The 24089-nt window shown below is 40.1% G+C and overlaps 1 protein-coding gene across 6 annotated transcripts in view; it reads right to left on the bottom strand.

The window, feature by feature from the left end:
• The window catches only part of atp2b3b (ATPase plasma membrane Ca2+ transporting 3b), a 58097-nt gene that overhangs the window by 22213 nt on the left and 11795 nt on the right, over positions 1-24089 (bottom strand). For 3 of the 6 annotated variants that reach the window (XM_020617199.1, XM_020617198.1, XM_020617202.1), the window contains exons 3-16: positions 23544-23741; positions 20619-20876; positions 17152-17277; positions 13876-14001; positions 9679-9738; positions 9307-9348; positions 9045-9209; positions 8561-8632; positions 8242-8384; positions 5732-5864; positions 3654-3763; positions 3275-3409; positions 1807-1913; positions 1611-1686 (exon numbers count right to left, since the gene is read on the bottom strand). In XM_020617199.1, the coding sequence (XP_020472855.1) occupies positions 1611-1686; positions 1807-1913; positions 3275-3409; positions 3654-3763; positions 5732-5864; positions 8242-8384; positions 8561-8632; positions 9045-9209; positions 9307-9348; positions 9679-9738; positions 13876-14001; positions 17152-17277; positions 20619-20876; positions 23544-23741 (1751 nt within the window). The remainder of the gene's footprint in view (positions 1-1610; positions 1687-1806; positions 1914-3274; positions 3410-3653; positions 3764-5731; positions 5865-8241; positions 8385-8560; positions 8633-9044; positions 9210-9306; positions 9349-9678; positions 9739-13875; positions 14002-17151; positions 17278-20618; positions 20877-23543; positions 23742-24089) is intronic. The other 3 variants (XM_020617203.1, XM_020617201.1, XM_020617200.1) reach the window with 2 other exon arrangements.

Here is a 24089-nt window from a genome sequence, read left to right as displayed (position 1 = left end):
GGAAAAGACCTCCAGCCTACCGCAGACAGCAGAGAGAAGACAGCATGATGTAAAGAAGAGGTGACACAAAGCTGCCACAGTGCAAACTGAACAACTGAGCTGGAATAATGTTGTGTAAGGGTGTAAGTTATTTTTCTAGTTCATCATGAGCCAAATTTAGGTCATTCAGCCTGTCAGTCAATTAAACTCTGCTCACTCAGCTTGCCCAGACTAATCTACTGTATGTGCAACAAATGCATATATGTTTTAATGTTAAATACTTTTAGACTGATCCTACAAAGCAGTTTTATGTATAGCAGATTAGGAGCATATATAAATCTGCCAATGCTGGCGCCATAGTTTTCGTTCACATGGTGTTTGGCGTGACTGAAACTGTGGCTGCTTATCTGTAATGTGTGAAAAACATTTTGCTGGTGGATATTTAAAGTACAGTATAAGTAGACTCAGTCAGCGAAGCAGTTGTCTTACATGGTCTTTCAGAATACAGCTAATTCAGCAGAGTTTAGCTGTCTTTGTGACAGCACCCTGGGTGATTATCACAACAGTGTCAGGATGTAATAACTTCATTTACAGCATCTGGTGTTACAGCTTTTCTCTTTGAAGCACACATGGCTTACCTCAGGTATTTTAATCATCAACACATAAGTGTTAATGAATGATTATTACAGGAGACATGAGGCACTAACTGGGTTTTGGGTAACAGCCCAGACACTAAATAGACAGCCGCACAGAGACAAAGCCAAATGCGATGATTTCAAGTTCTACAACCATTAGAGCAGCGCTATCCAAATAACAGCTGCAAAGAACATTTTGTGAAATATGCTCATTTGCTTTCTTAATAAGAAGATTGGTAGCCTACCACTCTCAGATGCCAAATACTGTGTTGCCAGCTAGAGCCAGCAGGAAGTTAGCTAAAACTATGGGAAAGGGGTTGCCTATAAAAACTTTTCAACTGAATCTGCAGCTGCCCTCAGGTTTGCAAAGCTATTCACTGTCACTGCTCTCATAACATTGTTTCTGTCAGTATCAAGCAGCACATTCAGAGAAAAAGCTCTAAAACCCACTGTATTCTACGTGTTCACAGCCAAACAGCAGACAGACACAGGTAGAGACCAGCTGGTGAACACAGAGGGGCGTTTAGCAGCTGAAGAGCCAGACACTTCCCTCTGGAGTTGGTAGAGACAAAAACAGAGCTAAAAGAGAGTGGATATTTGTCTTCCATTCACCAGGTGGACACAAACACAGCTCCAAAGGAATGATAGTGTTGCACCGTTACTGCTGAATGTGTAAATAAGCAAATGTTTGTTAACAAATTCACTATAACAATCTAAAGAAGATCGATGATATACAAAAATTTGCTCGTCCGGTTTCCTCATGTTCACAACTTGTGGTAAAAAAAAAACAGTTATTGCAGGTTGAAAGCTCTTTCATTAAAATGTCTCATTTGTTTAACCCACAAAATAACACACTTTGTTGTCTCTTCATTTCTCTTACATAGCTGTTTCCCTCTGTTTCCAGTCTATTCCAACCCTTAAACCAACAGAACAACCCATTAAAATTAATATGAGATGCTATTCTGCACACAGGAGCTTTAAGTCATCCCATCCCACCTGTTTGACCATCTCATCTCTGTCACGTGGGTGGAAACTGCGCGGTTCTCCGTTGGCATCCATGATATAGGAACACCTGCAGAGAGATAAAGGACAAAAAATAGCTGCACAGAAAAAAAATGTCTCTCTATTTATTCACATGATTAAATGTCATCAGACTCCTCTGTCCACCTCCCTCATCCTCCCCATCACTCACTTCTTCAGCATGATCTCAGAAGCTCCTTTACTGTAGAGGCGGAAGGAGCCGTCAGGCAGCTTGATCACCGTGCTCATGGATTTACGCACTGAGTTGAATGTGTACACCTGGGCGAGTGAGGGAGAGAGATATACAATTCAGAATAGTAAAATCAGAAGTAGACAAACGCTGATATCGCTGATAAAACCACAGCCCTGAGTGTGGTGGATGTTGTAGCTGAGGATTTACACCTGCATCAGTATAATAAATAATGGTCATGCTAGCAGGATGTAGAATTATTCTAAAGCCATGAGAATCACACAGTCCACAGTATTACAGGCACAGAGAGCATTTATTCAAGAGAGACCCTGTGAATGACTTCTTTCTCTACACCTGCAGGCTTGTGGGATTAGGCATGGCTGTTTTTCTGAAATGATGCACTTTTAGCCAGGGTAGCAGCATGGCTCTATGGAGGGTAACGGCGGTCTGATGGTCAGTCATTCCACCACTTTTGCTCAGACTGAAATATTTCATCAGCTTCACAGCAGATTTCTAATGACTTAAGTGATCTGTGACCTTTCCTGTAGCATCACCAGCAGGGCAGACTTTACACTTATATAATGAAATATTACAACTTCTACCAGATGAAAGGACTTCTATCTGTATGTAGGAACGGAGCCTCCATCATGGTTTTGTTGTAACATTAGTGCTTCTTATCCTCTTATTACTGCAGCAGTGTTATCCTGGTGCCATCTGTGCTGTCTCACAATAAAATGCTGAACAATATCTCAGCAAGCGTTGTCTTTGTCCACTACACAACACACCACAGCGTTAAACCCGCTACATCATGAAAAGTGCAACACCCTGAATTGTGTACTGTGACCCACTTCATTGTACTGTGAGTGTGCCAAGCCACCATCTGAGCTTCAAACTGAGATATCAAATGTGCCTGTACAGTAAAGCAAATTGCCAAAATATGCAGAGTTTTGCTGCACAGTTCTACTATTGTCTTTTGTTTGCTCAAGAAGAGCAGGGCACACTGCCAGCTGAAGGTGTAGAAGTCTCATTAAGAGCTACAAAAGTGCTTGAATACAGTGACTGCCTCAAAAAGATGCGCTACAAAACATTAGGTTAAGAGTTCCATTATTTTTTCCCATGCCAATCTCTTTTTATCTATTGGGTGATTATAATGATATGTTATACTGATCAAATCAAAAGAGTTTCTGTTTTATTAAATATGCAACAGAGAACAGTGAATGCAATTATCTTTGTCAGTTTAAGCTTCTTTCAGAGAAAATTGTGGATTCTCTTTTTAAAGTGGAAGGACACAAACACTTTTATCCACACCAGTATGTATATAAATAAATGTTCATGGGGAAAATATCAATTCAAATAAACTGTGATAAGGCCCTTTGTTAAGGTTGCAGTTATTAATAATGCTATAAATAAATTATACTGGTGAAGGTGGAATTGGTGCATGGCTCCGTACCTTGTACAGTCTCTCCTCAGGGATCTGCTCTCTGACAGGGGCATAGTCCTGTTGTAAGTTTAATACAAATCCCAGCAGTCCACACTCTGTCTTGTTGCCCACCTGCTTTGCCAGACCCCCCTCCACATCAGGCGGCTGATAAAGAGCACAATTGAAGCAAGATGAGGTATCAGATTAGAGAAGGTGGTGGGAGGATCACAGAGATGGATGAGGCAAGAGGAGACAAAAAAAGGATGACATTAAAACAAAGGCACAGGAAAATGTGAGGTTATTCTCAGAATCCCCTAACCCCCACCCCACAAACACTGACAAGAAACAGACCCCAGCCAGAGAATAACTTTCTGCAAAATAATGCCATCTCCAACTGTGCATGACTCACTAAGATCTTGGAGGTATAGGCGCTGTTGATTGCGATAGCATTGACTAATAGGTCCAGTGTCCTGTGGTTGATCTGTGCGGGGTCCGGGATCACACGGTAATGCACGTCACCTGCACAACAACAATCTAACTTTAATACACATCAGTGATAATCTCTGTACTTTCAGCCTGTCTCCATATGCTGCTTCTACCTCCTCTGTAAAAATAATATAAAGAGACCAGTATATATGAAGATATTTCTGCACATTTATTATCCCAACTGTTGACCTGATAATTATAAAAGAAAAAATGCATTTTTTGCTATCAAGTACAATTTGAAAGCATTTTAAAGGGGTATTCTACTGATTTTTCACTGTTTTCAATAGCTGTGTAATGTTTTCTTTGGTTTTGGAAGAGTTTTGTCAAGTTTGAGAAAATAACCTTGATGGTATCTTAGGTTTGGTAGTTACTAGTACAAACAGCACTGATGCTATTACTATATAACTGTATTGAGGTGCATTATGGGATGCTTAGGATCCAGCATATTTCAAGCTTGACTCCTATTAGGGACGAAAAGTGAGGGTATATCAGCCTCTTCTTCACTAAACATTGATCAAAGTCTCTCAAATTTGTCAAAATGTGATTCTAAATAGCAATGGTACTTTTCTGAATTTACAACAGAAAACATGAAATATGGATATGATACACAGAAAAAAAGTGCTAAAAAGCAGCAGATGGCTGAATTTTATTCTGTGCAGATGGAGAATGACTGTCTCTAACAGCCGCTGCTCTCACTAATAACAGCAACAACAATGAAACTACTTATAAAGATAAAACAACCAACTTCCCATTGCTCTGTTCCAGTGGTTGCCAAACTTTATCCTTGAAGCCCCCCCACTTGTATGTAAAAAACAAAAAGCTGAGGCCCTCCCACCCCACTAATTTCACTGCTTGTCCTAAATTCACTCCACTAACAGTCACAGTGAGCAATGGTGGCCGAGTGTGGTAGAGTAAAATAGAGAAAGCGAGCAGCATTAGCAAGAACTAAACAGTGAATTAGGAAAATAAAACATTGTTTTCAGGTGGCAAAGTGCTGTGGCGGTTAACACTGTTGCCTCACAGCAAGAAGGATCCGAGTTCGAGCCTGGGCCGCCCCGGGGGCCTTTCTGTGTGGAGTGGTACATGTATGTTCTCCCTGTGCCTGTGTGGGTTCTCTCTGGGGACTCCGGCTTCCTCCCACAGTCTAAAGACATGCAGCTTAGGTTGATTGGTGACTCTAAACTGCCTGTGTGTGTGGTTGTTTGTCTACATGTCAGCCCTGTGATAGACTGGCGACCTGTCCAGGGTGGACCCACATCCCATGACCCTATTCAGGAATAAGCAGTATAGATAATGGATGGATGGAAACATTGTTTTCTGATAGGCTAGGCCATACTTCCTCACAACCCTGCAAGAAATGCAGCCCAAATGTACACAAGATCACTGTGTATTCTCTTGTGTCCTCTCTGCTCTACACCTTGTGTGTGTGGCTAAGCCCTGCAGCAGTCAAGAGAGAGAGCGCCATGGAGGCAAGAAAGACTGCATAGGGAAATGTTTGGGTCTGATGTATAGTCAGGTTCATAAGTATTTGGAAATTAATTTAATTTTAATTTTATGCAGATAAAAGGTCTAGAGAGTTGATTCCAAGTGTTAAATTTGCATTTGGCAGCTGTACATTGGAACTGTCAGTATGTAGTCCAAAGAGGTGTCAATGCAAATGAAAGAAGCCATCATGACGCTTAAAAAACAAAACAATAGACATAGCAGGAACTTTAGGAATGGCCTAATCAACAATTAAGGTACATTCTCAAAAGGAGGGAATGCGCTGATGAGCTCAGAAAGGCCAGCAAGCCTAGAAGGCCATATAAGACAGCTAAATTGGACGATCGTAGGATAATTTGCTTGGTTTTAAGAAAACTCCCTTCACAACCTCCACACAAGTCAAGAACACTTTTGAGGAGGTAGCTGTATCATTGTCAGAGTCTACAGTCAAGAGGTACCTTGCTACATGCGACATAAACTTTTATTAGTACTACTTATGAATTTTTGCTTTTTGCTCACCTAAGTAAGTCTGAACCACAGTCATGCGGTTGGTGGTGAGGGTGCCAGTCTTGTCGGAGCAGATGGCAGTGGCGTTGCCCATTGTCTCACATGCATCCAGGTGACGTACAAGGTTGTTGTCCTTCATCATTTTCTACATATGACAGGGTGATGGAGAGGAGAAAGTTGGATGTAAGAGTGGAGTGGGAGTGAGTGATGAAAGGACAGAGGCAGAGAGAAATAAATGATCTATTAAGTAAACAAACAAACATATTCAGATTCTAGAAAGCAGCACCTTTGGACTGATATTAATTATATATTTAAAATAGAATTAATATGTTTCATTTTCTTTGACTGCAACAGGTCGAGGTTTTAAAACTATAAGAAAGTTGGATCTTGAATTTTACACTTGTACATCCATCATTTGTTTTATGTAAAAACTTTCATGCCAAGAGTTAGATGACAAGATACCACTTTCATGTCTGTCAATTCAATATGAAGTTAAAGCCAGGAGATGGCTATCTTAGCTTAGCATAGATTTAGCTTAGTATAGATTTTGAAGAGCCAGACTAGCTGTGTTTATGCTAAGCTAAGTCAGCTGGCTGGTTGAACATTTATCAGAGCAGTTTCAATCTTCTTATTTAATTCTTAGCCAGAAAGTGCATTTCCTAAATGTAAAACTATCCCTTAATTTTTTTTTACATGCAAATGATCAGTCATTTGGACTTTGAGTAGTTATTTGCATGAAGGAAGCCTTTAGAATACAATAATGCCTGCAGCTTTTCCTGTCAGGCTGCATACAGCCCCAGTAATCTTAAACAATTACAGACTGTGGAGCACTGTGTGTAGAGCTGAGGCTCAGGGGGAAAAAGCCTGCAGAACTCTCACTGCTTATTGTTGTGCATGCATGGTAATAGCTGAAGACAACTCAGATAAGCAGGATAAACATTTTTATCATTAGCTTGCTAATGTTTGAATACTTGAAAGTTTCTTTCCTCTGGATTTTGACAGCTGGACAGACACATGACATTGTTTAGAAAGATTGTACTGAGGAAATATAACTGTATAAGTGAGGGGGCAAAAACAGGCTTTTGTAAGGGAAGCGGTAGATGCTCACTCACTGCCCAGTGGAAATTACAGCCTTTAGTGTAATGTACTTTCAACAGAGCCACACTTGAATCCTCCTATCCTCACACATTCTTCTGATTGTGCTTTTTCAAAGCTATTCTACCTCATTTCTTTCAGCCATTATTGGGTCTAGTGAGACTCAAAACAAACTGACACCATAGGCCCCGCCCATCATGCCCTGTTGTCTAGCAAAAACATATACTAAAGACGCCTGGTTGACAATCTGTACAAAATGCATTCTTGTTGCACCTAATGTCATACTTCCTATAGTTTTCTTATTCCTGTCATGCTGTTTTGTTCCCTTGTTTTTCATATGTCATGTGTTTATATTAAATCTAAGTGCTAGGTCCAGTATTATAGGGCCCTCTGTTAGATTTGTTATTTGGAATGTCAGAGGCGTGGGTGGCCCAGTTAAGCAGTCTAGAGTATTTTCTCATCTGAAAAACATTAATTGTGACATAATATTCTTATAAGAGACCCATCTGTGCAATAATCACATGAAGCTATGAACTGTAGACACTGGGTTGGACATGTTCTTCATTCAAGTTTTAATAGTCACTCCAGAGGAACAGCAATTTTTATTAATACAAAAATACAACTCTTGGTCACTGACACCTGCTGTGACCCGCAAGGGTAGTATGTTATATTCATCCATCTATTATCTATACCGCTTATTCCTGAATAGGGTTGTGCTGAAGTGGGCTCCCCATTGAGATATGACATCAAGATATGACCCCATCCCCCCAAACCTAACCTTATTTTAGCCATAATCACTGAGGGGGCACTAAGGGAAATGGTTTGAAAACATCTCGGCTGTTTGTAAAGCTAGATTTAGAGAAATCTAAACAACTTCGGATGAATAAAATGCCACAGATACACTCAATGACAGTACAAGCTCTCTAATCCTGTTTTTTCTCTTTCTTCATTCCACTCTCTCTGTGCAAAAGAACACCACCTCTTCAGTCTTGCAGCCACTGTGTCAGACTTTTAGCTGCCCAGACCTGCTCCATGGCCGACTGTTGAAATGACTAGTCACGGTTGAAAAAATGCCTCTTATAACCTTGGCTAGGTGGCAGGAGGGGCTGATTTACAGACTGTACTTTGACAACACAGGATAGAGAAGCTGGAATAACAACAGACGGGCTGTAGGCAGCAGTGACATGAAGTGGGGGTAGTATAGCTGAGAGACACCATGTCCTGTCCCATTGTCACTGGGTTTATCAGAAAGTGTATAAAATCTTTGTTAATGCACCTTTAAAATCTGTATTACTCAGGTCTCATTACACACACCTCATTCTCTGCATACACTCCTTCACCTGGCTGTGTGGTGTCAGTGCACAGTATCAGGAACCACCTATATATCCTTTTGATAAGCTTTCGTTAAACTGGATGAATGGGTCTACCTTAACAGAGTAAGCCAGAGAAATGGTGACAGCGAGAGGTAAGCCCTCTGGGACAGCCACCACCAGCACAGTGACTCCAATGATGAAGAACTTGACAAAGTACTGGATGTAGACCGGGGTGCACTCTGTCAACCAAGCATGACCTGCAACACACACCAGAATACATATGAAGGCCAAACAAATAATTCCAATTACAGAGTAAGTCGAGTCATGCTCAGCAGAGTGGTAAACATTAACACAACAGGAAAAGACTGACAGGGGTAAAACATACCAGGAAGTGAGAATTGTGTGTTTGTTAGGAAGATGTATACACACAAACCTTCAACAACAAACGTGTTGATGACAAAATACAGCACCAGAATGATGACAGTGATGGCTGACATCACCAAACCTGTGGGCAGATTCAAAGAGGAGACAGTTTATCAAAGTGTCACACTATCAGCCTGTTGTAACTTTATTAGAAATTTGTTTTTATTTTAGGTCTGTAGTAATGCATGCTCAGCAAATTAAGTGTTTTATTATTCACTTCATTTCTTTATCTTTACTGGAGAACATCACTTGTCTGTCTGGTAATGAGCATTAATGAAACATAATTCTATCTATGATTCATTGCACTTTAAGTACAAAGTTTTTCATGGCTCCCACGTTCATTTCCCCTATTCAGAAAGAAGTTCTTTGTGCATCATTGCCACAAAAGCTCTGTGAGACTGACAGCTACGGAACCCATTATGTGTTCGGTTTTAATGTCGAAAGTGCCTAAATGACTGCTGAAGAGTGTGAACCCTGCTCAGGCAGTTTTGTACCTGCTTTGCCAATTTGAACAGCCAGTTTGGTGAGCTTGCCCTGCAACACACTCTTTTCCTTCTTTGGAACATTGGTCTTCTTCTTCTCTCTGTCCTCCACCTCCCCTCCCTCGGCGCTCTTCAGGGGTTGCATCTCCATGGCTACACCCCCATCCTGCTTCTTGGCTGAAACAAACACACAAAGCATATACGCTCTTCAGCATTGCATTTGACGATGAAATGATCTTCATACACACGCACACAACACATATTGTGCTCTTACCTTTATTCTGATTGTTCTCCACAGCTCCATCTGGTTGTTTTCCTGAGAGAAAGGGAGGGGGATGAGTTAGATGCAGGGAGACATGAAGATAAGGGAGCAGAAAGACAAAAAGTTATGAACTGGTGTTCACATATTCATCAGCACCTCATATTTCTGATCATGACACACTTCCAGAAACAGAAAACCACAAAGAAACAATAAGGGAAGAGTAACAGAGGTACACACATCTTCATACACTGGGTCAAAAAACAGAATTTTTTTTTTTAGATGCACATGTCCATCATAGGTCATTGTCATGTTACTGCACCGTGTACTGGGGTCCATTCACTGGCTGAGGAAAGGAGTAGGACAGACAACTTTATGCTCACATACCATTGGTGACTGTGCCGTAACTGGCTTCTGTAGAGATGAGCAACTGAGTACTGCCCTCTGCTTGGGGAATGAGTGAGGAAGGAAGGTTTTGGGGCACATGAGATGTGTTGGCAAAAAGGGAAAACAAAAGAGAGCAAAGAGGGAAGTGAAACTATACTAGTAGAATGTTTGCAGAGGATTACACAGAATGAAACTGAATTCTCCAAGTGAAGAATTCATTTGCAAAAACAGATATCACCATTTTTACAACCTTTACAAAGAGGTAACATACAAAACTAAACATCATTAATTGAATGATTTCTGACATTTACAGTTTGTTTATTGGCATGTTTCAGAGTCAAACTAGTCCATATAAAGGCCATGGGTTTTGTAAATTGCAGTATTATATGTACAGTAAATCAGCATAAAACAGGCTGGTAAAATGCTGGTGAAGTAGGAAAAGTGTAGGTAATAAAAGTGTTGGGAAGGTTATATTTAAAATGTAATAGGTTACAGATTACTAGTTACCCTGTCAAAAATGTAATAATGTAATGTAATATAACTATCTAAATGACTTCATTAAAGTATTATTACATTTTCTAAAAAAACTGTTTTCAACTGGGCAATAGAGCTGAAATTCCTGACATAAATTTAAAACAGGCAATGTAAACCTCACAACAGTATGCAACACGTATTACTGTCAATCTTTTATTAAAGGTTCTTCAACATAACGTCAGTTACATAAAACGTTACTGCTGAAACATGTAGCCGACTGAAAGGGCAACAAGCAAAACCTGTTGAAAGGCATTCTTGTCCGACAGCATGGGCACCCGCCTTGGCATTGTCGGCTGGTTGCAGCCAGACTGCTTAGAGCAATGTGATTTGATTTGATTTGATTGACAGATGAGAGGTGGTGCACAGTCAAACAAGAGAACCAATCAAAAGCAATGTTCAAAATTTAACTCGTTCTGCCAAATGAATGGAGCCTATTTAGATGTGGAGACAGCTCCTTGTTAGCCATCCTGCTCTTGATCATGTTATTTGTGCCAACAGATTTTTCTGGAAATATGCCAAAAGAAGGCAAAAAGATGTGAAGCAAGAGGATGAATGTTATACCTATAAACCTATTACCTAGAAGACTATGTTCAGATGTAATCCTTTGTAGTTGCCAACATTTTGAATAGTAACTGTAATTTAATTACATATTTTTCTCATCAACTGTAACTGATTACATTTATATTTATTTTGCAATTTAATTACAGTTACTTCCTGACAGTGGTCATTATGAAACTGCAACAAAAAGAGCCCATTATACAGCGTATATTATAGATTTACAAGGTCATACTACACTGGGCCATGACTACAAAACCCCTGAGCACAAACACGCCATGTTTTAACCTGCAGAGTTTTATGAGGCCTCAGCTTTCTTATTTAAAGAGCAACAAACATGCTCACTTGCTAAAATTTGTCACAGTTTTACAATACTCCACTGGTTCTTTGCTACTTAGTGTTACTCAGTATGCAGTATGTCACTGTATTCAGTGTTTTACACTGTCAGTGTTTAATATTTCAGTATTCTTCACTTGGAGAATACTTTTCTCTTACTGCTACAAGGTGTTTTTCTTGCCATGTCAAGTGATTCCTGTCTTTTTATGTCATGAAAGAGAAGATCACAGGCTCTTCATTGTTGTCTAAATGATCCATATTTAAAACTGCATGACCTAATATTTAGCACAAATTCAGATAAATCAAATAAAGAAATGTCTAGAAGTGTTTTCTCCCTGCTTTACTAAACCCCTGCTATCTTCAGGCCTTGTTTATTTCTTGCCCTCTGTGGCCACTGTTGCTAAAGTCTGCACTGCACTTCTTCCACGGCCCCATGATCCAAGATTATATGATGTGTTTTTCAAATATCAAATATGTATCACTGAACACAATTCAGTGGTGGTCTGAACACTAGTACTGTGACAATATTAATGGGAAAAACATTCCTCTGTATAATTTGCTTGTGTCACTGCAGCTACATCCACTACATATTGCTAAATGTAAACCTCTTGCCACCGAAAACCACAGGCTCTATATTTTGTACACATTAGTTCTGGAGCCGATTATTACTGCTGTGCTACCTGACTGCCCCAACTGTCTTTGGCTGTTGTGACCACATATGACATAGTTTCACAGACAGGGCAGGAGGGGCAAAGAGGAGCGAACGGAGAAGAGGAGGGGTGCTGCTTGAGTTTGTTTGGACATATACTTCGCCCTTAATGGTCGAATATTAGAAGGAGAAGTTAGATAATGCAGCTTTAAGCAAAATTATGCTGAAAATTGATTTCACGCAGCACACCTCCGGCTGAACATACTTGACACCTTGTCTCACATGACCTGAATTGTGATTCACTGAGAGGATTCATATTCTTTGCTGTAAAACATGAACTAGAAATGCATAAGAATGGCATTTATCTGTTTTTTTCAAATGAGCAAATGAGAAAAGTAAACAGCCCCATCGCAAACCCACATTACATGAGGAAAGCTAACAAGTTATGGCATTTGTGGAAGTCTTATGAATAATTGAATAGCTCCAGTAAATGACTGCGAATGATCCAGCCCACAGAGGCTGCTGCACTGAGTGCAATACATCTAGTACACAAGAAACACTTAGGAAACAAAATGAGGACAACAAGCGATAAGAGTAGCTTTTCATGAAATAAGCAGCAGCTAATTTGTTGCTGTCTATTTCTGCATTCCAGCATGTAACAAATATTTTCTTTTTTAATATGCCAACAATATTATGCACATTCCTATGCAAAAGTGAGAACTGCAGAGGTAGAGGCATGGATGAGTGCACGTGTAATGATATTAACCTTAAGTGCTTCTGAAAGTATGTGTAGCCCATATTGTTGCCTGCAGCTCTGCTCTAACAGCAGGGCCCTTCCAAAACACATCTGAGCATAGGCTAATGCTTCATGCATTGACCAGCCAATACACCTCCTTGAATCTCTCCAGCTCCCTCGCTCTTCTCTGCTCTTTCAATAATTGATTCAATTTGCGGCCTCCCTCTCTCTCAAATTAAGGGAGGGAACGAGAAACAGGGGAGCACGACAACAGAGACAAGAAAGTGAGGATGGCACAGGATTGGGGCAAACAAGAGACCAATTGAGAGAAATCAAGAAAGATGGATAGGCAGAGAGAGGGGACATGAGAACGTGAGACAGTGAGCGGGAACAAGAGAAACAGAGTGGAGAACGGGATGGAGAGGATGTGGGCTAAATTATCTATGAGGTTAAACTCATGTCTTTCCTGTTGAAGCTCTTATCTGAAATCAGTTAGACACCCAACAGCACACACACACACACACACACACACCCAGTGGTGTGTGAGCATGGACAGATTAAGTCACAATGGGCCTCTGGGTGCACATATGTATAAGACCCCCACTACCCCAAAATAAAAGGAAGCCCTCCCAGACTCCAAAAGACCAAAACTCTTTGTGGCCATTTTGTGTGTCTTTATGGTTGCTTTGTGTCCTTTTGTAGTCATTTTAAAACTCCTTGTAGTAATGTTGCGTCCCTTTGTAGCCAGTTTGACTGTCTTTGCCATCGATTTACATCCTTTGTGGGTGTCCTTCATGGTTGTCTTGCATGACTTTGTTATGATTTTGCATTTCTTTGAGGTTGTTTTGAGTCTCTTTGTGGTAACTTTGTATGTCTTTGTGGTTATTTTGCATATTCTGTGGTTGCTCTGTGTGGGTTAGTGATGTCTTTGCGTCTTCTTGTGGTCACTTAGAGTCTTTGTAGTTATTTTGTATTTCTTTGTCTTTTGATTAACTTCCTAATAAGAAATATGTCACTTCTAACAGAGGCTCTGGTCCTGGTGCCCCTGACCCCATGCCTAGTAGGCCCTTTCAGCAATCCATTTATGTGTGTGAGTACATGTTATCTGACTCAAGAGTGGTTTGAAGTATTCATCCAACTTCTTTCCTTGGTTTTGTGAGCATATTTTTCCTTCCTCTACTGGTTTGCATAGTCCAAGAGTCATTTGTGCTTTTAACGTATCACTAAATGTAAGCTATCACTCTGTCATCTTGCTATATGAACACATTAAAGTACTAAAAACCTGTTGTTTCTTCAACAAAAATAGCTCCATCTTTCTCTTAATACAATCCAAAGTGCCACTTCTGTAAACATAGCATCTCACCACTGGATCTTCTCTTTCACCTACCTTTCTTCTCCTTTCCATCTTCCTCCACATCTCCAGCACCCAGCAGGGTGAAAATGATGCCCGTCTGTGAGTTGATGCCTACAGCTGTCACCAACATTCTCCCCGAGCCTTCCATCACATGCGTACCTTAATGTCCAAACAGACTGTGTTTAGAGCAGTGGTGCTTACAAAGTGGAAGTTGTCACAGATATGATGCTAAGATGTTAACAGTTAACAGTTACTGTACTCACACAGGCAGACACCTGAGCAACATTGGAATTCATGTGGCTCGGGTCACCATATGAATTTAACTATAACATTCACATTCTGTCTCTGTTTAGGTCTCTCGTGGCAAGAAAAAGTAACGTCACTGTTTACAATTTCCTGGTTTTCTACATAAATTGGTGTGAAATGTGATCTGATTTTCAACAAAGTCACAAATATCAAAAAACACAACATTTCTAAGCTGATAAAAAACAAACAGTCATGATTTTTCATGTCTTTATTCAACATACTCATTTAACATACAAAGTTATGGTGGGAAAATTAATGGAAACAGTGTTTTAATAACTGGTTCAGCCACCTTTGATTTTTTTTTATTTGATTTGATTTATTCTTTCAAGCATGTAAAACAGTTGATATGACAACACACATAATTTTACACATAATCCAAAATCAATTTGCTTATACCTAGTACATGCTTGAATGGAGTAGGAAGAAGTCAGACTTATCCAGTCCTACCCCATGACATCATCTTACCATCATTGGTTTGCAAGCAGTAAATGATTCACTTCTACACACACACATATTATACTAAAAAAAGAATATAACAGTGTTAACATTCTTACATCACACAAGTAATATACTAAAGAATGGTTACAAAATGTACACCACACCCACAATTGTCCATGTAATTAATCATTAAGCCTGTTCTTGCATATATCTTGATTGACACATACTGTACGTTTATATTTATGTTTAAACATGTCAGTTCTATTACTATTTTTTATGTCCACACAAATTATTCCATAGTTTTACCCCACTTATGGAAATACAAAATCTTTTTATGGTTGAACGTATAGCATGAATTTTTAAATTTAACTGACCCCTTAAATTGTATCCCCCTTCCCCTTCATTAAATAGTTTTTGAATTCCACCAGGTAATAAATTGTTCCTGGCTTTATACAAAAACACAGCAGTCTTATATCCCACTAAATCAAAAAATTTTAACAATTTAGACTGTATGAAAGCTACATTGGTGTGATCCCTATATCCCATCTTATGCACAATTCTTATCGCTCTTTTTTGTAATATATATACAATGGTTGAAGTGAGCTTTTGTATGTATTTCCCCAGTTTTCAACGCCATACTCTAAGTATGGTAGAATCAATGAGGAATACAAAATGCGTAGTGCTTTCCCATCCAAAATATATCTAACCCTTGCCAATATTGATATATTTTTTGCTATTTTATTCTGAACATATCTGATATGAGATTTCCAGGAGAATTTGTCATCAACTATGACACCTAGAAATTTAATTTCATGTACTCGTTAGATATTAGCTCCCCCAATTTGCAAGTGAAGTTCATTGTCTAGTCTGCGATTCCCAAATACCATAAATTTAGTTTTATCCAAATTCAGATATACTATATTACTGTCACACCATTTCTTTATCTTCTCAAGTTCCTGTGTAACCCATCCAGAGAGTTGCTGTAGGTTTTCACCCGATGCCCATATGGTAGTGTCATCAGCAAACAAAACCACTTTCACTAAATCAGAAACCTTACATATATCATTAATATATAGTATAAATAATTTAGGTCCCAAAACAGAACCCTGAGGCACTCCACATACAATGTCTTTTGGCAGCAATACCTCAAGTAAGTGCTTCGTTTAGCTGTGGATTAGACCTGCACAATGTTCAGGAGGAATTCTGGACCATTCTTCCTCATAAAACTGGTTCAGCAAAGCCCTATTCTTAGGACGTCTAGTGTGAATGGCTCTCTTGAGGTCATTCCACAGTATCTCTATTGGCTTGATGTCTGGGCTCTGACTGGGCTACTCCAAAAGGTGGATTTTGTGTCTCTTAAGCATTCTGTAGGAGATTTACTTGACATTCAGGGTCATTGTCCTGCTGATCACCCAGTTTGTTCTGAGCTTCAGCTTGCAGACAACCACCCTAACATTATCCTGTAGGATACCTTAATGAACTTGGGAATTCATCTTCCCCTCCACAAAGGCAAGCAGTCCTGGGCCAGAAGGTGCAAAGCAGCTCCCAGTCGTGATGGTCACTTCACCGTACTTCACTGTTGGGATGATGTTTTCATGTTGGTACGTGGTTCTATTTTTAGGCCATATGTAGTGCTGTGTGTTCTTCACAAACAAGTCTTCCTTCATTTCATCTGTTCACAGGACATTTTCCCAGTAATGCTGTGGTGTGTCAAGCTGGTTTTTAGCAAACTTCAGGCATGTTGCAGTGTTGTTTTTGGAGAGCAATGGCTTCCTCTGTGGTGTCCTGCCATGGATACCATGCCTGTTCAATATTTGTGGTTGACTCGTGAATAGAGATGTTAACCAAGTCCAGTCCAATTCTTCAAGTCTTTAGCTATTACTCTAGGATTTTTTTGCCCTGATGAGCATTCTGTATTGTGCCTTTGGAGTGATCTTGGCTGGGCGCCCACTTCTATGGAGAGTAGTCACAGTACCAAATTGTTTCCATTTATAGACCATATGTCAAACTGTGGACTGATGAATATCTAAAGTCTTTGAGATGACTCCGTAACTCTTTCCAGCTACATGTAAATCAACAACTCTTGACTGCAGGTCTTCTGAGATTTCTTTTTTGGAGAGGCATGGCTCACATCAGCTGATGCTGCTTATGAATAGCACACTGACACTGTTTGAGTGTATTTATAAGTAAAGGTAGTTCTAAACCACACCTCCAGGTTTGCTAATACCTGACTCCAGTTGACGTTTAGTGACATCAGAAGCCGAGTGTTGTCATGACTTTTTCCAACATCACTCTGTATGTTTAATGGGTGTATTCATCAAAGACATAAAAGATTGTGACTGTTTGTGTTTTATCAGCTTAGAAATATTGTGTTTGTTGATATTTGTGACTTTGTTGAAGATCAGACCACATTTCATTGATGCAGAAAATCAGGAAATTGTAAATAGTGACATTACTTTTTCTTGCGACTGTATGAATGTGGACTGTGCTATGATAAATACATGATATTCTCCAAGTGGTATCAGCTGTGTGGTGGACAGCAAATTCAAAAATGTAAAAACAAACCTGAGAGCAGCATTGGGTCCTTATCTACAGACTTGCGTACATGGTCAGACTCTCCGGTAAGAGAGCTCTCGTCTATCTTCAGGTCGTTGCCTTGAATCAAGATGCCATCAGCTGGGAGCAGGTCCCCTAAACACAGATGTGCACAAATCAGTGTTTGATTCACTTTGTAGCTTAATTCCTTTTTGACTGGGCACATGTCAGTGTGTGGGTGCCTGCTAACAAAAAGATTTATGTACTTTGTGAATGTTTTATGGCAAAGGAAAGCAGTGCAGGTACCGCAGGAATAGTCAACATTTTGGAAAACAGGCATATTCATGTTTGTTGAGACTTAAGATGATTCATTCCACTGAAGCTTGTGCTATGAAATAATATACAGCCAGAAGGTGATTAGCTTAGTTTTGCATAAAGACTGGAAGCACAGGGGAGTAACTTTCCTGGCTCTGTCCAAAGTTTGAAAGTCCACCTACTACAACATATTTAAATTTTGCTAATTATACATCATATCTCATTTGTTTAATCCATACATAGATATGAAAATACTGGTTATTAACATGTAACTCCCTCTAAAAGCACAATTAATTTCAGTTTGTGCACAAATAAAAAATAAGGTTGATTCATTGCAAAGTTGATTCAATGTAGAGTTGCTGGTAGGCTGATTTCAGGTTAGCTGTTCCCCCTCTTCTAGTCTTTCACCTAAGCTAAGCTAATCACCTACTGGCTCCAGCTTAATAGTGTATAGACATTAGAGTGGAATAAAAACCTCAACAAACAGCAAATAAGCCTATTTTTCAAAATGTCAAATTATTTCTTTAAGGGCATGTAGTAAGAATACAAAGGTGGGGCATTAGTGTTATATTTTTTAAATTAGTGAGAGCCACAAAAATCCGGACAGACAGAAGCAAAGCTGATAAAGTCGACTTACCCCAGTTTTACTGTTCAGTGGTTTCAAAAACATTCAGTTCACTATATGAAATTTTAATTATGTTGTTTTTTGTAAAAGACATTTAATGAAATATGTATGCAAACATATTACTTATAATTATCAGTTAGCAATGTCAAAACTATGCCATTTTAATATATTATTTTGCTTCTTGCAGTTAGTTTTTTCTGATATTCTATAGGGTGTACAATTAAGCATTCACTCTGGGAAGATATTAATGGATTAATCAATAGTAAAATATTTGTAAATATTGGGTGATTTTTACTCATTAGCCTAACTTTATTCTTTTATTTACCACGTTTAATAACTTAGCATCCTCTCCTGGAATTGCTGGAGCTGTGTTGTCCAGGGCATTAGCCCCTGGTAGGGTCTCCTAAGGCAAACTGCTCCCAGGGGAGGAATGAGACAAACAGTGACTCAAAAACCCTAATGAAAATGGTCACTTCTAGTGGTGCTACTTCACCCGGATTGGGGAAACCTGGGCACCCTGCTGGAGCCAGACCTGGGAGGGGAGCTCTGTTTTGGGGAACTCAGAAATGCATCTCTGCTTTTTGCCAATGATGTAGCTTTGTTGGCTTCATCAGACCGTGACCTCTAGCACAGTTTGCCGCCAAGTGTGAAGCTATGGGGATGAGAATTAGCACCTCCTAATCTGAGGACATAGTGCTCTGATGAAAAACCGTGGATTGCCCTTTCTGGGTTAGGAGTGAGTTGCTGCCCCAAGTGAAGGAATCTTTAAGTATCTCAGGGTCTTGTTCACGAGTGAGGGTAAAACTGAGCATGAGATTGACAGGCACATCAGCAGTAATGCAGACATACCAGACCATCATGGTGAAGAAGGAGTTGAGCTGAAAGGCAAAGCTCTCGATTTACCAGTCAATCTATGCTCCAACCCTCACCTATGGTCACAAGCTGTGGGTAGTGACCAAAAGCATAAGATCACAAATACAGGCAGCCAAAAGGAGTTCCCTTCATAGAGTGGCCAGACACAGACTTAGGGCAGAGACACAACAAGCCGACATGAAAAAACTACCAGCAACAAAGGTGTCACCCCTGCATCACCTCATGTCAGCTTTGTCTGGGCCAGTTGGGTTGAACACACTGTACAGACTACAGCCCAAAATCGACTAGCACCTTAGTTCAGTGCCTGTGTGACAGAAATAACCCCCCCACCAACAGTTGGCCGTATCTGTATTTGCCATTCAGAAAGGGAAAAAAGAAAAACTAGGATGCAGAAGTATAAGCTATAAATAAAGAAGCTCTTGTTCAAAACAGCTGCTGATTCTAATCAAGAATATATCCGATTAGAAGTTACGATTAACACTGCTGTTCTTTGCCCTTAGTCTTTCGGTTGTAGAAGAAGAAAGGAAGTTGTGGAGGCAAAAAAACAAGAATAAACCACACTAAATGGGTGAAATCATGGATACTACAGCAACAGGCTGAAGGGTCTTTCCTAAATTGTTCTCTTAACGTGCACTGATTCTCTAAGCTCAACAGCCAATCAGAGTGGTCTCTGTCACCGATGAGGCCTGACCGTAGACACCAATTCAGCATGTCAGCTGAAAAGCCACAAATGAAGGCCGACTAGTGCCAATTCTGCGCCACATGCCAGGCAGACGGGCGCCCACAGATGCTCACAGACAGCCCAACAATGGCCAATGGCCAACCATCAACATGGTGTGTCTTTGCCTTTAGAGTTAAGGTACAGAGTTCGGACATGCAGATGGCTCAGAGTAGAACCACTGTGAAGTCACATGGAAAGGAGCCAATTGAGGTGGTTCAGGCACCTTATCAGGATGCCTCCAGGGTGCTCAACTTCTTCCAGGCACGTCCAACTGATAGGAGACCCCGTGGTAGACCCAAAACATGCTGGAGAGATTACTTATCTTATCTGGCCTGTTGCCACCGTGACCCAGTCATGGATAAGCAGAGAAAAATGGATGGATGGATGGATGGATGGATGGACTATCCTAGCATGATGTTTTCACCTGTATTAGGGATTGCTTCTTTATTTGCAGTTTCTTGAGTCTGCACCCAATGAAATGGGATCTATAGGTTAACATGTGGCCACAGGATATGACTAATACAGACCTGCAAGGAACTTGTTTACAGCAAAGAATGGTGGCATTTTACATGACTGATGTTCATTGGACATTTTTTGCAGCTCACTCTGAAGTCATAAGGCATGAGTCAGTTTTCATTATCAGGAGAACATTGAAGTGCCATATTAGCAATGAAGTACAGGATAAAATTTGCCTTTATACGTCAGGGACTTCTGTGAGCCATTATACTTAAGTAACAAATGCATAGCACAGCTTCTTTGTTTGAGAATATATGCTTGATGTTGGTCTATCTATGTGCAGTAACTGTGTAATGCCCCACCAAAGCCTGTTAAGTAAAATGCCTGAAATGGAAAATTCTTCAATTCTGACTCTTCTTTCAACATTCACTTAGAATTAGACAAAAATCCTCCTATAAGTTAATTGTTCCTCTTTCATACAATAAGCATTTGCGTTGGCCTCCTCACCATATTTGACCTGGGCCATGTCCCCCACCACCATGTCAGCCACAGGGATCTGAATGACATTTCCTTTCCGCACGACAGTGAACTTCTGCTCTTGCTCGATCCGACTCTGTAGACCTCGGAACTGCTTCTCTTTGGACCAGTCATTGAACGCTGTCACCAGGACGACACATACAACAGACAGTAGAATGGCTGCACCCTCAATCCATCCGGCGTCAGCCTCGCCTTCATCCTCTGCACCCCCCGACACATTCCCACATGCTGGAGAAAGGAGGATTGTTGGTTAGATATGTTGTGAAGGGCACAGATCGAGACATAATATTACAACTGAATCAAATATTATTTAACCTGCCTGAAGTACTGCTGGGTAGTGGAATGGACAGTGGGATAGGTTTATTAACCTTCCTGTAAGTTATCAAATGCAAAATGGCAAGCAAAACTAAAGGGATAATCTGTGATTCAAATGTAGAGAGATGAGTCACCCACCACCCAACCTAACAGATGTCATATCAAAACCTCCTGAGTCTCTCTGGTGAACCACTATAAGACATTTAGGTATGACCTAGAATATAAAACATGGCTAACTGCAGTGGCATTTACTCAGAGTGGCTGTCTTTTGGCTAGAGTTTGTGTGTATCATATAACTTACCATACTTACTGCCATTCACTGTCCACTGAACCCACTCCCTCTCTAATGTTACCTGTTACGGCACAAAACAGTTTGGCAGTCCCTTTCACTTTTCCTTATTTTGTGCATTTTTATCTTTTAATTATGAAACCAGTTATGGTGATTATATCATTACTCAGCAAATCTTTCAGTTTTACACAAACAGTAATCAGTAATAGGAACAAAGTATAATATGCTTATTAATTCACACCATCTACACAAAACTTCCTAGGTTGTAAATACTCTAATTTTAAATTTCATCTGACAATCACTTTTATTTAATTACACCTGAACCAGATACTGCAGCAATGTTTAAGTGTGAATTCAGTGTATGAATACAATATCAGCCCAGGTGACTCATGTGCTGTGGTTCTTCTCTCTTGGTTCTCCTACAGTTAGGTGTCAAAGGTAGACTGCCTACATTGTGATGTGATACTCCTTCGATCTTCTTCCCACTGGACTTTCCACACTTTACTGACCCATTAAAGCAATATTCTCTAACTTTAAAAAGAAGCCATATTTTATCAGACACATTCTTCCATAAAATGAAAAGTTGAAATAGTAAGCAATATTAATGTTCCGTTGCTTAATTCAGTACACTCAGAAGTACCTGAAATCAGAGAATCAGTTCACTGACTTAATATCTCCTCTTTTCTTGTGTGACAGTACTGGTATACTAGTGTTTGTCTTTTACCATTAACCCAATAGTGCCAAAATAAAACCGTTCTCTTAGTGAACTACACAGAGGTTGTGCTGCTATAGCCATACTTGGTCTGGTATGATGGCCACTTACAAATGCAAATCTTAGCAAATTTTAAATAGATTTGTTGTATAGCTGATATTACTGAGACAATCTGCTGATTGTCTGAAAGCTCATTCTTGAAAATGGCAGTTGGACCAAATTATCTTAGCTGAAGGTCCACTTACTAGCTTTTATAACTGCATCAGTGGACTGGATTTTCAGAAAGAATTGAGCACCAAGCTATGATATTTTTTTGTTTGTTTTGTTAATAAGACTCTTCTTTACCTGTGGCACACTACATTTTCAGTCATAATGTTTGCAATCATGTGACTATTATGACATGCGAAATACAATTGAAGTGCAGGAAGTGAAACAGAGAATGGATGAGATGGAGGAAAGCCTGTGCCTGTACTGTGCTAGATTAGACAATACAACAAGAGAATGTTATTGACAGAAAATCACAATGTGTTGGACATGATCCTTATGTTATGAAGAGTAGATTTTCAGCTGGAATGAAAGTCTTGCCTGCTATCAAGGCAGTCGATATAAGCAACTACCTCATCCTCCACACATCATTCTACTCAAGAAAAGAAATTAAAGCATACAAAAGTGTATAGGCATACAACTTTTTTAGCGGTGGGGTCCACAACCATGGTACTAAAATGCTCCACAATGACTGTCTTTTGGTTTTCACCAGGGTGAATGGTTTTTCTTTTATTGTCTTGATGCTTGACCGAGTAACAAACATTCAATACCACAGTGCCTCTCCCAATTTTTGTCAGTGTTTTTTGGTCAGATCACCTGGAGCTGAACATGCTCAAAACCGTGGAGATGATAGTGGACTTCAGGAAGAGTCCCCCCCACTGTACTCCCAAGCAAGCCAGGACTGCAGGGCAGAGAAGATTTCTGCAGACCTCTCACATCCTGGACACAAACAGTTTGAACTCCTCCCGTCTGGAGGCGCTAATAAATAAATCTGATTCTGAATTCTTCTATTTTCCCCCTTATCAACAATTACTTTTAACAGTCAATGAAAGCTTCTCTGTAAACAACACAAACCATAAAAATTTTGAGAACTTGTGGTAGCACTGCCTAAGGAGAAACTCACTTCCTGCCCTTTATCTGCAGCTCGTGTCACAGCAACACAGTGACAGTCTATGGGTTCTAACAACCACAATGTTGAGCACTATAAGAATAAACTCATCTGTTTCATCCTCCTCCCTTTTCTTTAGCTCTCATCTTGTTCTATAAAGAGTATGGAATCTTTTTCAGCATCCTAAATGTCTTCCTTTCTCCTCTTGCTACAACCTTTGCTTCCTCTACACTCATTCCTGTGCTCCTCTTTAACCTGGATACTGGTTACAGGGTGATACTGCATGCTGATGATGATTCATCTCCTTCCTCACCTCCCTGTGTCGGTCTCCTTCTATTTCTCTCCAGCTCTCATCTTGAATTTTTTTACATCCAATTCACACCTGAAACACCCCCACCCCCACCTCCCAGAAAAAATCCTCCTCACATTCGCTTTCCTTTCCAGGAGGGTGGTAGAAAGAGAGGCCGAGGGAGATAATGGCAGCGGCCTCCAAAATGATGAGTGTGACATCCTGTAAGGCCTCCCACACCAGCTCCAGGAAAGTCTTGGACTTCTTTGGGGGGATAATATTTTGGCCGAATGTTTGGTGCCGGTGCTCCAGGTCTGCCGGGTCCCCACTGAGACCTGAGTGACAGCGAGGGAGGTTAAGACAGAAAGAAAAGGAGGAAAAACAATAAAGATCAAATTGTTAGCAAATTTCTTCACAGAAAGTGGAACTTACTAGCCAGTAGTGATGAAAACAAAACTCTGTGTGCTGTTATAAGCATAAATACAGTATTAGATACACACATGCAAAATCTGTCCCAAAAAAAAAGCTAAATCTACCAGACAAACTTTCTCGATGCAGTCAAAAAACTTAAAACACACAAAACTAAGTCAGCTCTATGAATTTGCCAGCTAAATCCAAATTTACTTTTCTCTCTCATCTCCATCCTCACCCCCCTCTCCTCTTCAACCTCATCCCTAGGTGAT

This window comes from Monopterus albus, unplaced genomic scaffold (assembly GCF_001952655.1).
Source record: "Monopterus albus unplaced genomic scaffold, M_albus_1.0 scaffold187.1, whole genome shotgun sequence".
NCBI classification, from domain to species: domain Eukaryota; kingdom Metazoa; phylum Chordata; class Actinopteri; order Synbranchiformes; family Synbranchidae; genus Monopterus; species Monopterus albus.
The sequence above is the reverse complement of the archived record's forward strand: the minus strand, read 5'-3'. Positions and strand labels throughout refer to the sequence as shown.